The following is a 17,660-nucleotide window of genomic DNA, read 5'->3' as shown; positions in this document are numbered from 1 at the left end:
GGATCATCAGCAGGTCCATCCGTGTGTCAGCGTGGCCGTGAAACTCTTAGCGGGAGGAAAAGTGACAGAAAATCAAACAGGACCTACCAAAAAGCCCGCAGGAGGCCACAGGTAATGCAGGCTGCACCACAAGGTTATACAAGTACAACTGCAGTCCTCGAGGGCCGCTTTGCTGAAACGCTTCTATGCGTCGCTGCTGCAACACACCTGAATAAAGCCGACTGCACGCTGAGGTGCCCGCCCCCCCATTTAAAGAAGTGTTTAGAAAACTGTACTTTTACTGCACCACGTTCACTCACTCCTGATGTAACATGAATCAAATGCTGAATCGCCTCCTCAGCATTGAGTCAAGTCTTGCTGAGCTGCTAATTTCATCAGGACACCCTCGAGTTTGACACCTGTGCTCTCAAATATATGAAAGCAACAAGTGCAGCATCCTTGATGCCAACCAAAGCTCGACTAAGGAGCTCACACTGCTGCACTCGCTAACAACCACCAAGCCCTGACTGAAGGTAGAAGCGACCCCCTCTTCCAACAGTCACCTTTCCTCAAATAAAAGACAAGAAGAGCTGAAAGGTTATTTGTAAAATACATTTATTCCCTTTATATTTGGGCAAACCAAAGTCTACAGAGCAGAGAGGAGATTTATGCAGCGGTTATTCAAAAGGCTGCATCAACGCTTCATCGGCGCTGTCACAAAACCTTCCCCTTCCTCCTGTGATGACGTACCAGACAGATATTACGATACAAAGAGAAGAAAGGCATACACTGTTTCTACAGCCGTCATTATTTTCATTAGTACGATACATCAGAGCTGTACGTCGCACTGTCCAGCGCCACTTAGTTAACAAGGCAAAGTTTTAATTGGTTGAGAAAAGCTACGATTATATGGAGGGTTACACGAGACGCTATGATTTAAAGGAGAGGTTAGAGGCCCGCGGGGCTGTGCAGCTAGCGGTCGGCCGATGAGGCGGGAACAGTTGGGACGGAAGGCGCTCTGCACGTGCACGGGTCAGCTCGGACGGCGCCGATAGAGCCACGCTCGTTACCATGACGACAACACAACAGATGAACTGCTAGTGCGCGGCTAACGAAGGTGGAGGGACGATGACCACATAAACATGTCAGATTAGACTGCCGAGGCTCAACCGGACGGGCTGTAAGTACGGGGATTTCAAAATAAGGGCAAAATGCACAAAATGACTCAAATGTGCCAAATATGACATGAATTTAAGAAGCAACATTAATTATTATTTGTGGGCTTTTAAATTTCTGCTTTGAATCCTTTTTAGCAGCCCATAGTTTTATTTGTGAGCAAACACAACCAGCTGCCTACCAGGACAACCGGTTTGCTGGGAAACACACGTGACCAGTACACGACTGCAGGAGTGAGCCGAACATTAAACTCTGAGGCTCTGATTCTGACATGACGATCATAGTTTACCACCGCAGAAAGAAAGCAAACGGGGTCAGAGGTCACGGACTTTGGTTACAGCTTCAGATTAAACATTGCATTTCCTGACAACATCCCACAGTATGACCAGAGGGGTGTGTGTGTGTGTCTGTCTGTGTCTGTGTGTGTGTGTGTGTCTGTGTGTGTGTGTGTGTGTGTGTGTCTGTGTGTGTGTGTGTCTGTGTGTGTCTGTGTGTGTGTCTGTGTGTGTGTCTGTCTGTGTGTCTGTGTGTGTGTGTGTCTGTGTGTGTGTGTGTGTGTGTGTGTGTGTGTGTGTGTGTGTGTGTGTGTGTGTCTGTGTGTGAGAGAGTGCGCCGGTCATGTATGCCTTCAGTCTGGATCAATCCACAGAGTGTTTGTGAACAAAGCTCATGATAAACAACCTCCATGCTCAGGCAGACATGAAGCACTGTCCACATATATTTATATACAGTTTATACAGAAAACGTGGGGATAACATCCAGAAAAGGCCGATATGAGAGCGTGGACGTAGGCAGGACAGCAGTAAACTAATCAGATTACAGCACCTGGACCGTGTGTGACAGCATATCTACATTAAACACTGCTCTAATATGCATAACAGCATCTGTGACTAACAAAATAACAATAAAAAATGATCTTTGACAGTGTAAGAAAAACAGGATATTGTCTTTAACAGCTGACTAAAATCCAGCAAGCAATACATGTGGCATTTCCTGGTTATAAAAAAACAAACAAACGAAGGAGAGGGCGAGGTCGTCCTCTCCTCGTTCATTGGCCGGAGCCCCGGCGCTTTAGTACACGGGGCTGTTGCGGATCCCGCAGCACAACACCATGCTGAAGATCATCTCGAAGATCTGAGGAAGAAGAGGAAGCTGTCAGGGCTGCGTCACAACATTACATCATTACAGCATCTACGATTTCCACTCGGCGACAGCATTCATGCGCTCGCGCCGCCTTAACGCCTCCTGATTATCACTGAGACTCTTTTTGACACGAGAAGGTGGGATGGTCGTCTTTGACCGAGGGAGCAGCAGCGCATCAGCTTCACTAACGCACCAGGAAAGACTCGGTTTTCTCTGCGTTTCACAGACTTCAGTGCTGTCCTACATACAGCCACAAAAACCAAAAGACTACCCAATAAAATACGATTTTTCATGCTCATGAGCTAAAAAGGGCCAATGGTGCTTGAGGAAAGGTCAGGGGTCACCTTCATCTTCAAGGGGGTCTATCCCACTCATTTCTAGCTTCATATTTGCAGCTGTGGATTCACAGTTTGTAATAATCTTTACTTTACACTGAGCTCAGTTCATCTAAAAGAAGCTTCTTTTTTCAGCTCCTCCCTTTTTCAGTCAACCTTCTGATTGGCAGCCCCTCACACAGGAGGTTTAAAGAGCAAGTGGGTGGGGCTTCTACGTGGCTGAGGATGACTGTATGAGGACGTATCCTCTCTGTTACTCGTACACACACTGTATGCATGAAACAGAAACAATCGAAGCTGCCCCTCAGCCTTCAGCACATTTACGAGCAGCAGCACTGTGTGATGTTCATGTTCTCACCATAATAACGGCGACCACCAGCGCAGCGATGCCGATCAGGTAAATCTTATCGTGGAACAGCTCGTTGATTCTGTCGTGGCAGTTCTGCAAAGCAAAAACAAAACATTCAAACACGCCACCTACTGGAGATCAGAGAGAATGCATCCTGCTCTCCTGCTGCTTCACATTTTTACAAACACCACGTGTCGGCATTTCTTTATTCTCTTAAACCACGATTTCATTTGAGGAATCTTTTATTTTAAGTTTTGGATAGATGGAGGAAAAACTTTATTGTTTTAATGTTTAGGAATTTCACTTCCTGTTTGTGGACCAGTCTCAGGCTGCGTTCACTCTGCAGGTCTTGATGCTCAATTCAAATTATTTGATCAAATCCGATTTTTTTGTCTGCTCGTTCACACTACAAACAAAATGCGACAGCAAACGCGCTCTAGTGTGAACGCTCAAAGCGCCCGCATGCGCAAAAGAAGACGTCACACACAACGCGCTCTGTTTACACCCAGAGCAACAGTATGTGTGACTGATGGCCTTAATATAAAGACTTCGGACTTTATGTTAAGTTATAAAGTTATTGTGTTTTCTACATTTGGCCTAATAATGATCCTTGTTGCTGTTTTAGAGGATAGCTGCAGATTATACAGAACAAATAAAATGTTCACGTTTCTCCAACGTTGTTCCCAACAGTTGTACTGGATGGACAGGAAGTGTTCACGATGTCTTCTCCGGCGCTGATAATCGGAGTCTGTCTTGTGTCAGTGACGTAAAAGGCGGATTTAATGCGACATGACAATCAAACAGCAGTCGCTTTCTGAAACATCGGATATGTATCGGATTCAGCACCACATACGAAAGTGACCCAGATCGGATTTAAAAATATCAGATTTGTGCCGTTCACGCTGTCATGTGGGTCGCAGAGGGTCAAAAACGCCGGATTTGATGCGCTTTCGCCTGCAGAGTGAACGTTGCCATAGAGACAGCTGATCACACATCATCTGTGAGCTTCTCTCTTACAGCCACCTCAGCTCACACACACTCATTTATTTATCAGTCATTAATATTTCAGCTCATTTATTCTGTAACACTGCTTTCATTTATTCATGCTAACGCTACTTTAGCTTCCTGCTGTGTCCACGTGTTCAGCGCGTTAGGCCCCACCTCCTCCTGATGAGTTTCCTCTCACAGAAATCAGCAACAGACAAAGTAAAAAGTGCTTCTTTTAAACACTTCTGTGTTCTGGCAGCCGCGCAGCTCTGCACCGACCTCGGGTCACTTCAGTAACGCTGCCAACAAGTGGAGTTAAGCCTCGTGTGAAGCTGCAGGCTGCATACAGAACAGCCTCCTGCAGATCTTTGGACTCTGAGGCTTTTGCTGTCTCGATGTTCTCTAAATCTTTTGTCTGGCAAGTCTTTACTTACACTGCTGGCTATGTGGTAAAAAAAAAACGTGTGACACAAACTGAAAATGGAGACGATGTACCTTCAAAGTAAAAGTCTCAAAAGATGTGACTTTTACTTTGAAGTGAAATGTTCTCGGTTTGTGGAGAGCAGCTGCACAGCCTCAACCACTTCCATTCATTTAACTGAAACTTAAATATACGTTTTTATCTCAGTCTAGCTCCATTCACTTCTGTTCAGTGGACTAAAAGCGCCCCCTGCTGTGCTCTCGGGTGAACTGCAACTACTTTCGATACCACGGTTTAACAGGAAGTGGAACAGCCCCCCGTGACTGCGTCAGGTTACCAAGAGCAGATTATTTTACAGCAGCACATGAGAACCCGCCAACGCTATCAATGCACCGAGTCGTGCCGAGAGGCTCGTGTTCCTGATGGTGAGACAGGACACAAACATGAATGACCCCGCCCCCTGCGTTTGCCTGGTGCAAGTATACAGCAGAGAGAAAATGTCTCACAGCAAAGTTTATGGAGTTTTTTTGACTAACTTCATGATTTCTGCAGAGAGCTAAATGATGGTCCTGCTTGTTCTCCCCGTGAGCCAGAAGCATGCGAGCAAAGATTAAACCACTGAAATAAATGATTGTACTTACCGTGAATGTATTACTGGGGCAAATATTGGTAATTCCAGTTCTGTCTGTGAGCAGTGTAAGGAGGTTAGTGCCTGTGCCTTTACCGCAGCAGCTCAGCTGAAACACAAAGACAACACAGTAAAGACCTGGAAACCTCCGACAAACAAGCACCACAACTGCAGTTCCTCTAATGTCCAGCAGAAGCAGCAATGAGTCCGTCCCCATAAGCCCCTTTTCCATTTGACCTACTCGGGTCGACTGGTTTTCCATTATAACCCAGTAGTACCTTGTTTGCACGCCTTTCGTCATAGCAAAGCGTCGGCGCATCTGAACGTTCCAACAAAGGTGGACATCGAAGCTAATATTTACCTGCTGCTCGGTCTGTGGGTGTTCGTCACACTCGGGGGATCACGGCGTTGTTTTGCAGCCGAGTTTCAAAAATGGCAGTTTTGATTTTTGTGAACGAGACGCTCTCGTGACTCGTCGAGTGACGCTACTGACCAGCCAATCGGTTGCGTGCGGTCTGACGACATCACATTTTAGTACCTGTCTGGATCACTTAGAACCCCAGCAGGTACTAAAAGACTACCTGGTTTTTAACGGAAAACCCTGGAAAACGTGGCAAACTGTGCCAAGTCAGTCCGAGTAGGTACTCTAGGAAAAGGGGCCGCAGACTCCCGTGTTACAACTTTACAGCAGAAACAAACATGTTTACAACCTGTTACACAAACCGTTTGGTCTCTGTGGATCGTTTCCTGTACAGGGGAGGATGTTTCTATAACTCACCTGTTTAAATCCTATTAAGGTTTAAAGTTTGCATTATTAGGGGCGTGGCCTCTTTGACAGACAGGTGGATGTAGCCGCTAGGTGTAGCTGCTAGCTGCACCTCAGCTAACTGCACCGTGTTTGTGCTGTTGGAGCATTTTTAATGACATCATGTGACCAAAAACACGACTGCTGTGAGGTCAGTGTCCTAACAGGCTGTCACAGAGGGCGGAGCTCCGGTTTGCTGAGTGAAGTTTGAAGATTCGGACTTAATGTTTGTGATTAGCAGGTTCGTCTTAGTGAGGGTCTCGTGTTAGCTAGCATTAGCCGATAACTCAGGGCTCCACCCTCTTGTGAAAACGCGGTGACAGACGAGACGCTCCAACAGAGGGCGTGGTGCAACCCGACGTCTACCTGCATCTCTCTGATTTGGAGTTTAGTTTCTGCTAATTCCAAAGTCAGCTCACCTGGTATTCCCAACTTTTATTCCCAAATTCAACACGTCCAAGTTGTACGTGACCTTCAAAGCATGCGTGTGATTATCTCAGCTCTGCCGCTTTTCATGCACCGTGTTCTCAGTGTTTGCTGTACTTTAAGGTGACGAGGTTCAGGACGCCTCAGAAAACCCTTTACTTTATAAGAAAATATTCACATGATCATTTTGTTATATATCTGCATTGTACCGTCTCATGGAAGGCCTTCAGGACAAGGGTGGCGGCATTGTTCTTTTCCTGCATATTGCTGTTAATTGCGCTGTCGTAGGCGTTGTCGTAGAAGATTTTCATCTCCTTTGTAACCTGCAAAAGTTTAAATAAAGTTATTAGTTGTTGCCTGGTGACAGAAGCACACTAATGACTAATAACTCACACAAGGTAAAGAATATCGAGATATGAATTTTGGGTCATATCCTCAGTACAGTCTGTGGTTGCTGATTATATGAAGCATGTTTAATCCCAGGTGTCAACCAGGACCAAACGCTTCCCGATCAGAGAGCGGCATGCCCGATTTAACCTGCAGTGTCAGCGTGCACACTCACCGTGTCCCTGTTCATGTAGCCCCAGATGCCAGCTGCAACCTCACAGGCGAACAGGATGACGAGGCAGGCGAAGAACTGCAGGACGGGCCAGAAACACAGCAGGTGAGCGCGAGCGTCCTTCTACCTGAGCTCCGACTCAGAGAACACGTGCAGGTAACCGTGCAGCTGCTGCGTTTATTATAACTTTTTTATTATAATTTACAACCTTGCAACTTACACTTGTCAATGTTCACAAGTTGAACAGACGCAGGCAACGTAGAAGCACAAACTTCAGATAATATTAAATAAGACGATCTTAGCAGCAGTAAAAAGTGAACCTCTGCTGGATTATTGAAACAATAAGCATGTATGGGCCATCGCTCACTGAACAAGCCTCTCTGCATCCACAGAGCAGATGTTATTCCCTCCATCTGATCAATCTTACTTTATCAATCCACATATTACATGAAGGCCGGTCATGATTTAATGGTGATACACTTTAGTGCTGCTGTGAGCAAGATTCTTACGAGAGACTTTGTTTTGCTGTTGGTAAGACTCACTAACTGTTGGTCCTTTGTTAATGGTTGTTGGGAAACTGTAGTGAGCTTTATTCCAAACTGAGCTAATGTTTGGACACGGCCAGGATATGTGTGAGTGGGTTGCTAAGTGAGTACCACAATTTCACCAACAAGTGTCGGGAGTTGGTTCATTTTAGCAACGATGTCTGGGGGTCTAAAATATCTCATGACCACCTTCCATTTAAATTCTCTCCACAGCCCAGAATTAGTCACCAGATGGGAAGAGGTGTTCGGTGAGGCCCGAGTCTCAGAGGAGACTTGGGCCTCACTGAACACCTCTTCCCAGGTGTGCTCTGAGACTTGAGTGCCAGTCTCCGCTTCCCACCTTGCCTTAATATCCAAAGTTGCACTTGTATTGAAACTCATAAATGAGTTATAGAAATGACTGATCAGCTTTGGGGAGGAATTACTTTGAAATATTTTAGAGATATTTCCTCGACGGCTGAGGGCTCCAAACTTGCCTCCAGTCTTTATGTTTTGTCAAAAAATCTAAAACAGTCCGAAGAAGGAAGCTGAAGCCGACGTCTCAGCTGTTCAAATGAGCTCAGGTCCTCACAACATGACGAAGTTTATGACGCCTGTTATTTGACCTGCTCTGAAGTCTTCCACAGTAGGAGAAAAACCCTGCAGGGAGGAGAGGCTTGATAACATTGAAATTTCTTTTGGAAGACCAAACGTTTGTTTGATTCTGCGCCAAATCTTTAGTGTGAGCCTCGTCCATTCCCCGTACGCACAAGTTAGAAAAAAGCAGGGAGTCCAGTGATCTTTCACATATTGTCTTCTCAGTGTTTAGCCACCGAGTTTCAGACCGATCCCGTACAGTCAGGAGTCTCGTAGAACAGCCGACCCCCCCCCCCTGCAGTTTGACAGTTTTAATGTTTGAAACTTGATCCTTGGACGTTTGCCTCGCCGTATCAATTTGGAAAAAAGTTTATCTAAATTATCAAATGTACAGTTGGGAATGTTTACAGGCAGCATCTGAAAAAGGTATAAAAGTCTCGGTAACACATTCGTTCTATACTCTCGATGCGACGCAGGAGAGACGGAGGCAGGACTGTGCATCGCTCTAAATCTGTTTTTATTACTTTAAACAAGTCTGAGAATAAGGAAGGGATTTGAATTCCTAAATGCTTGCGTAGCGTTTTTTCTCTGAAAATGTCCAGATTCAACTTTTTGGGATTTCCTTGCCTGGATGCTTGAGCATGTGTCCTGATATCTTACAGTTTATTTCGTGCTGTGTGGGCCTGCAGATGGAAATGAGTCAGGAGCTAAACCTGGTGCGAGGCATCTTTTCACATCGTTATTCGTGCACCGTCTCACACAAAGAAACATTAAAACTATTAGCAGGTGTGAAAGTCCACAGGGAAGCTTCAGCGTGACTCACAGTTCCCAGCAGGCACTGCGACTCCTGGATGGCGCCGTAACAGCCGAGGAAGCCGACCACCATCATCACCGCGCCGACCGCGATCAGAATGTGGACACCTAGACAGAAGCACAGATGGATGGTCGTTACGAGAGGGGTGGAAGTCATCCTGGACCACAGACTCACAACATCTCATTTTATAACACGTGTAGTGACGCGTGGCGGACAGCAGATGGCGCACTTTTGTTTTCATGCCAGGGTGGTGAGTCATGTTCCTGTTATGTTCACACTTTTCTCGGTTTCTAACACAAAGCTGCAGCTCTGTAATGTCACACGGATCCATCGTCGGGGCACCAAACAGACTTTTCCTAAAGCTTGCACAGAATTCCTGGTAAAGACGGACGATGGGAACAAAAGCGTGAACGAGCTCCAGTCTGTGAGCGTGTCTGTTATCAGTGAAGTTTTTACAGCATCAGAGAAAGTCTGCATGTTAGAATCAACATGTTAAAGCTCGTACTAAAGAACAGCATGATCCCAGTTCACAGGAGCAATTTCACTGGAAAAATCTGGAGACGCACAAATCTTCTTATTTCCTGCAGATTCTCACTTTCATGCTTTAAGGCCAACAAATACATTTGACACCATTCAGCTCAGAATAAACACAAAGAAGAAGAAGAGACGACAGACCCTCGGAGCAGCTTCGGACACAAACAGGAAGTCGAACCCAAACAGATTCCAAATTGTCGTCCCGGCAAATGTAATCAAACACTGAGCGAGACCGCCGCAGCGGGGACGGCGGTGTCGCCATCACGGGCGACAGCAAGAAAGAAAGGCCGATAAATCAGTGACAGCAAAGTTCAAGATGACGGCCGCGGCAACAGCTTGCCTTTGTAAACACGCACAACGCTGCTTTTCACAATAAAAGCCTAAAGAACTACATTAATGTTTATTCTCAACAGCTGTGGAACCCACAGACTGTACGTAGATGATGGAGCGCCACATTTAGACCCACCTTACAGTTAATGGCATCAAAGATAAATAATAAAAAACAAAACTCTGAACTAAAATGTAAAAAAAGAGAAAATTTCTGAATAATTATCTGAGCTTCAAAAATTTCCTTTGAGTTTAGTTTCAGTCGTCTCCTTCTTTATTAAAATAACACGCACGCTCAACTCGGATGCTTTTATTTGGGAGGTTCACCCCGCCTCCTTCCTGCTTGTCAGCTCACACATTATTGAATTATTGGACCACTAACTGCTGCTCTACCCCCCCCTCTTTCTTTTTTTTAAGCTCGGAGCCACAAAACTGCGGGTAATTTATAAATCGATATCTTGGCAAGTGCTCCCTCCATCTCTTCCATTACGGCTCTCCGGTGTCAAACTCCTGGCGGTTTGCCGCTCTTCATCCCTCGCTCTCCTGGCGCTCGGCCATCAGTCCGTCCTCCCTGCGTAATGCTTTCTCTCATTCAGAATTATGCTCTCAACCATGCATTTACTTAAATGTCTCTTCCTGTCTCTCCTTATTTAATCCTCTTATGGCTTTGCTTCCATTACAGCCTCTCTGCTCCATCCTTCAGCTGCTCCGTAGGAAGAGGAGCTGATGGAATGTGAGATCCTCGGCTTTGTGCCGAGATCTTCTCAGATGTTACAGACAAACGTCCGCAGGAAGAATCCGTGGTTTCTCGTTTTTATTTGTCTGGAGAAAACATAAAACTGCATCTGTACAGGCCCCTCGCTCCCAGCTCCACTCCTTCCTTGCCAATGAGATCGCCGCTATCCTCGGCGTCATTCAGCCATCTTGGACAGACTCCACCACCTCTGCGAGCTGCAGCAGGTGGAGAGGTGGTTGTTGAGCCACTATGCCGAGCAGAACCAGAACCTGGACCAACGGAAGGACGTGGAGCCCGCCAAAGAGGGACCGCTGTCTCTAATCCCACAGGAATGACTCACGGCTGGTCAGAGTGTGAAAGCCAAACCCGACACTAGGGCTGTGCGATATGACCAAACGCTCATATCCCGACAGACATTTCTCATCCCGATAATGATATAAATCCCACAATAATGCATTTTCTGTAAATTCTGTGAATCTCGGGCAGCTCGACTGGCGTGAAGTGTTTCCAGCTGCGCGTCGTGTAGCTGGAGTCGAGTGTTTTGACCGATGCAAACGGCCGCCGTTCTCTTAGTGAGTGTTTATTACACGGCGTGCTGCAGTCTGAGGTTTATTTTTTAGCACCCGACGGCTCTTTTTGCTTCTCATCCATAAACTCTCTGCATACTCTGTCATGTGATTCTTGCGCAGGTGGTTGAAGAGGTTTGCAGTGTTTGAGTCTGTGGTGGGGGCCGGTTTCCTGCATAATTTGCATAGTATCAGTTTTCTGGTCCGTGTTTCATAACCAAACCACGTCCAGTATAGGGCTGCCACGGTTACGTCGACTATCAAAATCGTCGACGCCTAATTTAATAGTCGACGCGTCACTTGAAGCTTTGTAAGATCCTGAAAGACGCAGGAATTAGTAGGTTGTAAGAGTGTAATAAAGGACTGAAACAGAAGATGGCAGCACTGCATCTACGAGGATGCCAGCTGCCGTTAAACCCCGAAGAAGAAGAAGAAGCAACCTCCGGCATCGTAGCTGTGTCCAAATTCAGGAGCCGCATCCTTCGGAGGCCGCATTTGTAGGCTGATTACGTCACAGCGACACGACGAAGACTGTCCAAATTCAAAGACTCCTCCCAATCCTTTCCCCCAGATTTGAAGGATGGGTCTGGTGTAAAACCTTCGTGACCCTTTCCATATCCCAGGATTCATAGCGCGGCCCAGCCAATTCCCGTTTCCAACAATGGCAGCAGCGAGTTAGTTTTAAAATTACTCTTATTAATCTTTCTGGGTCACAAAATAAGCTTTTGACATATTTTCAGGCGAGAAAGTAGCTGTGTAAACATCAAATATCTGCTCGTTTATCAAGACACCGCATATTTGCAAAAGTGCTTCGACGTTTTCGGAGACGTCTGCTACCCACCAGCTCGACAGCTGACCGGGAGCTCGAGGGTCACTGAAGGCGCCCGAGAACCGCAAACTCCCAACAAATCGTTTTCAGATCACCGCCGTCTTTCGCTACTCAGGTTAAACGTGATATATAAGTCACTTAGACAACCTAAAAATGTTATTGTTGGGCTTTTTTTAGGGTTTTATTTGTTCGTGAGTAAATCGGTTTGGCTGAGATTAAAGTTATTAGATTAAATAAAACTTTATTAATCCCCCGGGTGGTTTTCACACAGCTGTGGCAGCCCTGGTCCAGAACCAGAACAGCCTGTGGACGCTGTCTCAGGGTGTTGGCCTTTTGGAGCTTCAGGACTTTGGTTCCTTTACATTTGTTTCGTTCCTTCATCCAGTTAAAAATGTAACCGTGGTTCCACTTTCAGACTGATGGGTTCCTCTCCTAGTCTGAAGTCCCCCCACAGACTTCTCCTGGAAACCTTTACTTCGTCTGCTCCAACAACTTTGATTCAACCGTCCAGAAAACAGACGGTACCTTTGTGAGTCCACAGACGTCACCCTTACAGTCACTGTCTGTCAGTAGAGCCTGTAAGCTCTGCTCTTTGCCTCTGCCTCAGTCTGATTACAGCGGCACGACCGGCTTCTCCCCTGTGAGCAGGACTTGGTGGTGGTGGGTGGAGATCTGCCTCCACCCGGCTCTCTGTGGGTTAGCCTTAGATTTATTATCATTTGTCTTTTCTGATGAGCACAGAGTCGCTGCTTCCGCCGTCGTCCGTTTGTTTCTCCGCTCGCTGCTGAAAATAACCTCGGAATTTCCCTCTGACGATCAAGCCTTTGTAACCCAACCTCCAAATATTTTACCCATGTGTGAAGTCATCTGGGGATTGTTCATCGTACGGTGGAAACCTTCCCTTCTGCTGCTTCCTGTTACTTTTTTCTTTTATTACAGCTATTGTTAATACAGTGGTCCAGCCTCGGGAGGAAACCCTGAATCCACAATGGAACAAGCGATAAAGACCTTTAAGGTGGAACTTCAAGGTTGATGCTAGAAACGCAGACATGGCGGTGCCCACACTTCCTGCCTGAACCCTTTCCCCCATAAAGACGACCTCAATGACAAATTGTGAATCCTCAGCATGCATCAATAAAGTCGTGCTTTGGCGACCATTAGAGCAGTTTGTGCGTTTTTCTCGGGGTATCTGCAGAGAGCACCCTCGCTCACTCCTGAAGCACAGCCAGTCGTTCTGGTCTATAAGCAGCCTCAGGAGAGCGTCAAGGGTTACTGAAGCCAGTCTTCAAGAGTCTATGACAGTCGACGGCATTTTAAAATCTGTGACTGCATTAACCAGCTGCAGGCAGCGCCTTCACTCACTCAGTGAAACCAAAATTACACAAACAGCTGCGATAAGCAGATGTGGTTTCTTTGGTTGGAAAAGGAAGTAGAACAAAAAGCCAAAAGGGGAATTTCTGATGTAATATTTGATTTCGTGTCATTTAAGAAAACTTCTGTATTCCCAAGAACAGAAATGACAAACGTTTTTAAAATCCTTTTTAAACAGCGATGACGTGATGCGTGGGCATCAGCGAGTTTCCATAAATAAATCTGCACGTCTTTGGATGTGCGTTCCCGGGAACGTTTAATCTGGAGGTTTCTGCATCAAAGCGACGAGTCTCCTGCAGATCCACCTGCAAAGGTTGGATGCTCTCTAATAAGAACTAGCCACAGTGACGCAGTCACATGACTAACCCGGTGGTGGTTTCATTTCTTTATTCCCAGTTCATGATGCACCATTTTTGTACCTTTGAGCACGAACCCAGAAAGGCACTAAAAATAAAACTACAGAGCAAAGTTAGTGGATGTGACGCAGGCTGTTGTCAGGGGAGGTTTTCAGTAAACGAATTCCCCACGTATCGGAATATTTACCACTGCTCCATTTTGGTCCCTCCCGTGAATGTGGCCGAGGGCCGGGACTCTTTGGGACTTCCTGACACGTCGGTGTCATTTCAACTCTTGTGGGAGTCAACGTGAAACCAGGGGGCTCAGTTTACTCCTCTGGGTGCTGGAGGGGTCGCTGTGTGAGTGACTTGCTGCTGAACAGGAAACTGAGTGGAGTCAAGTGATCTGAGAGCACAAGAACTTCCTGAAGCCCCAGTGTCCTCAGACATTTACTGGAGATTTAAAAAAAGAGGGTTTAGAGGCTTTTACTGTGAAAAAGGTGCATTTCAGGAAATGCTCTCCACATTTACCTGGGTACAGCTCAACTAGGCCCCGCCCTACACATTCAGCATTTTTAAATTCATAAAGTTTATTGCAAATATGAAATGTTATGTTTAAGATAAAGGAGAATATTTGGTTCCGAGTCATAATTTAAAACTTTCGATATAAACAAACGATCTATCTGCGCGACTGTCATCAGGCATCTGTTTCCACAGGATGTAATCAGAGTACGTCAGAGTCACCTGTCGACAGGTCTTTTATCGTGTACACGCCTGGTTTCTGTGAGACTGCAGTACTCACAGAGGGCTTTCATCTTCCACATCAGTGTCTTGTAAGAGTCGCAGAGACCGAGGACGTTTGTGACAATCAAGGTGTGAAGATCTGCGAGAGCTTCAAAGCTCACGATGGAGTCCGTGAGAGAGAAGTTCAGACCAAAACTTCAGCCGTCCCTGACCGAACGTTCGCCACGAGCCTCTGCCGCTAACAGCATTCACTCACACTGTCATTATAATGATTATTACATCATACACGGGCCTCGCAGATGAACTAAGAGTAGGTAAGTAGCTTACTCTTGAACTGAAGCATATTCATACCGTTCTTCTACATGTGCGTCACAGCGCCATTAACGCCTCGCTCCAGAGCGCCGAGCGAGCGCCATGCTAACTTTCCATCAGCAGCAGCTGAGCTCTCAAAGACGACTTATGCAAAGAGGAATTATTCTGATCCACGCTCTTACTCTTGGACTCTTAAAGAGCAGCTTTGCATGATTAACAGTTTGAAATATTCAAAATAATCCTCTGACACTGGGCCTCAGCTCATCCTCCACAACACGCCATTTTAGCTCCTCCCTCTTTGAGACAACTTTCTTTTAATTGGCTACAACTCACAAAGAAAAAAGGGTGTGGCTTCTATCCCGTTTCTGTGACATCATTCAGATCCAAGAGTAGAAAAAACACTATCAGAAACTTTATGTCTAATTGGAACATCTACCACTGGAACAGGAAGTACATGACAGGAAGTCATTTCAAAATAAAATTCTCAACGTTCCACTTCGTGACAAAGACAGAAGAGCTGTTGGGGACGATCCAGTGCAAGGTTTACAAAATGAATCTACGTCTGACTCATCAGGTTACACTTCTTTATTCTTTCCAGTAAGCCTGATTTTTAAAAAAGGCATTTGTACGGTCAGATAAAATTCTTACTAACTGTGCAACAAAAGATTACCAAACCTGCAGGAAACCAAACCCCTGACTCCTCATCACTGAGAAATCTGCAGTACGGCAGTGGAGGAAGTGAGAAATCGGGTTTGAGCAACATTCGTTTCTCCAGAATTCAAGAGAAACTCATTTTTAGAATCATGAGCACATTTCAAGGCGACTATTCAGGCGTCTGCCGCTGCTTCAGAACACAGTTTAAAGTGTGTGCATGTGTTTAATCGTGTAGAAAGGCGAGAGGAGGGTCACTGTGTCTGTGAGCGCCGGGAGAAAGGAGAGAAACAGATGTAGGGGAAAGATCGAGCCGCGGAAAAATAAGTTGAGTTGAACGCTAAACACAACCAGATGGGGACGGAAAGCAGGAGCAAGCAAAGGAGAAGAAACTCTCGCAGAGGACGGGGGAGGAGGGGTGGGGTCACTGAGGAGGAGGAGCAGGAGCGAGTGAGGAATTTTTTCCTATCCCGACAGTGTTTTTTCCTCCCCTCCTCGGGAATGAGAGGGAGGCTTTATGTAATGCGAGGGTGCAATCATCGAGGCCGCTGCAGAGAAAGTCCCTGAGTGGATCCTCTCTAATGAGCGAAGCTTTTCCCCTTTAACAACCGCAGCCCGACGGCGCCGTCCAAACAGCCACGCCTTTATTTTCCCTGCGAGACGCTTCCTCACTTTTACTTTGCTAAATCACACCAGTTCTGCTTTTCCTGTAATGCCAGTTTTCATCTCTCTACTCCCTGCAGATGACTCACAGACAGGGGAACGACTCGGATCTCGTCACAGCCGTTTTTAAACGGGATCACGTGACGGCCTGTGTGCGCTCCATCAGCGCTGATCACAAGTAGCTGTTGGTTTGGGCGCGGCGGGCTGAGCTCTCAAAACAGCCTCTGACCTACAAGTCATGAATACCACGAGAAGTTGAGAGCGTTCAGCTTCACTTCCACCTGACTGTGTCACATGACAACCGCATTCATGCTACGAATCCCACGTTCCACCCGAGTTGCAACATGGCGCCGTTACAAAACCTATTCGTGTCGTCCTCTGATGGTTCTGTCAGACGGCAGCACGGCCCCAGGACCTGCCATGATACCTGCGCCAGCACACACCTGGCCTCCTCCTCTGGATGACCACACTGACTAAGTTACAATGAAAAGGAGGAGCTGTTGGGTTGCAAAGCAGCTTGCAGAGGAAACAGCAGCAACTGCAGGGAAGCTGAAGCAGCTTAAAAAGTGGGCTCTGAATGCTCCACCAACAGGAGTAGCTTCCATACTGTGTGTTTGTGACAGAACTGCACAGCACGAATGGGCCCGCCTCTCTGCACTGGACTCACTGGGATGTTCAAAAACCAGTCTGGCTTTCGCTGCGTGAGCATTTTCCTGCAGCCATTAGAGAACGGAAAGCCGTGTCCATAAAGTGATGCACATCATGGTGAGCAGCAACACTCTGCCTCTCCCTGTGGTATTCAAACCATGATTGATTGGTACAAAGAGGCCTGCAGTGGGCCAAGAACCCCTCCCCCCTCCATTACTGCAGCAGCTGCAGGCGGGATCGACATGCTCTGGCTTCACAGATCAGGCACGTCAAACCCTGAATCTGTGCGACTCAGCAGGAAATAACATTCATCATATCAACTTTTTCCATCCTCCAACTGTCCAGCGTTTCCTGAGCCCGTTCCCAGCTGACGCTCGACACGATACCGTCATCGCCGCGCTGCAGCGCGTCGAGCCTTTGCCATTGCTGCTCTGCAGCAGCCTCTCTCTCATCTACAAGGCGTGGTGGCCACTCAGAGTTCAGAGCTCAGTGTTTTTATTTCCGGTGACTTAAACTCACAGCAGCAGCCTCAGAAACATGTGAGAAGGCTTAGAAGCCATGCGGTCCAGATTCATGATTTCAGTCAGAGAAAACTGAGCTGCAAAAATCCACGACTGCAATTAAAGAAGCCGAACATTTGGAGGACGAGGATGTTTTAGTCGTGTGTCGGGAGGATTTAAAGTTCTGGTCAGGTTCCTTTGTTGGTTCTTGGTCCAAGAAAGAACCACAGGAGTTGATCCAGGAATCTTTGGAAGCACATGGAGAACTCCACACAGCGGGACCCCACCGGCGTTCAAACCCAGGCCCCTCCTACCACGCTACAACCTCATCTGGACGTTCTTCAGAACATCTGGACGTTCTTCAGAACATCTGGACGTTCTTCAGAACATCTGTTGCACGGCTTTGGTCCAAAGTTTTAAACCCATTCGATTTCATCTCAGCTTTAATAAGAGCGAGGAGGACAACGGTGAGCTTTCATCGCAGCGAGCTGATGTGTTTCTCTGATAGATCCACATAAACTATTTATGCCCTGATAAGTGGAACTACTTCAGTCTGTGAGGCAGATGCACGATTGATTCATTATTAATGTTAAAATAACAACGTTAAACTTTGATAGTGCCTAATAAATAGGTATAAACTAAGTGTTAGGGACATGAAGGCTTCACTCACTAATATATTTAATCATGAGCTCAATAAAACT

At 46.5% G+C, this 17,660-nt stretch overlaps 1 protein-coding gene across 1 annotated transcript in view; it reads right to left on the bottom strand.

Moving 5' to 3' along the window:
- Positions 1-577: 577 nt before the first annotated feature.
- LOC309707363 (CD81 antigen-like) overlaps positions 578-17,660 on the bottom strand; it is a 28,694-nt gene continuing 11,611 nt past the window's right edge. The window contains exons 3-8 of the mRNA XM_082534676.1: positions 8,753-8,850; positions 6,812-6,886; positions 6,459-6,572; positions 5,032-5,127; positions 2,992-3,075; positions 578-2,289 (exon numbers count right to left, since the gene is read on the bottom strand). Coding sequence (XP_082390802.1) covers positions 2,227-2,289; positions 2,992-3,075; positions 5,032-5,127; positions 6,459-6,572; positions 6,812-6,886; positions 8,753-8,850 — 530 coding nt within the window. The 3' untranslated portion in view covers positions 578-2,226. The remainder of the gene's footprint in view (positions 2,290-2,991; positions 3,076-5,031; positions 5,128-6,458; positions 6,573-6,811; positions 6,887-8,752; positions 8,851-17,660) is intronic.

Source organism: Aulonocara stuartgranti (assembly GCF_965226115.1).
Source record: "Aulonocara stuartgranti genome assembly, chromosome: 1".
In the NCBI taxonomy this organism is placed as follows: Eukaryota; Metazoa; Chordata; class Actinopteri; order Cichliformes; family Cichlidae; genus Aulonocara; species Aulonocara stuartgranti.
This window is presented reverse-complemented; position numbering and strand designations above follow the sequence as displayed.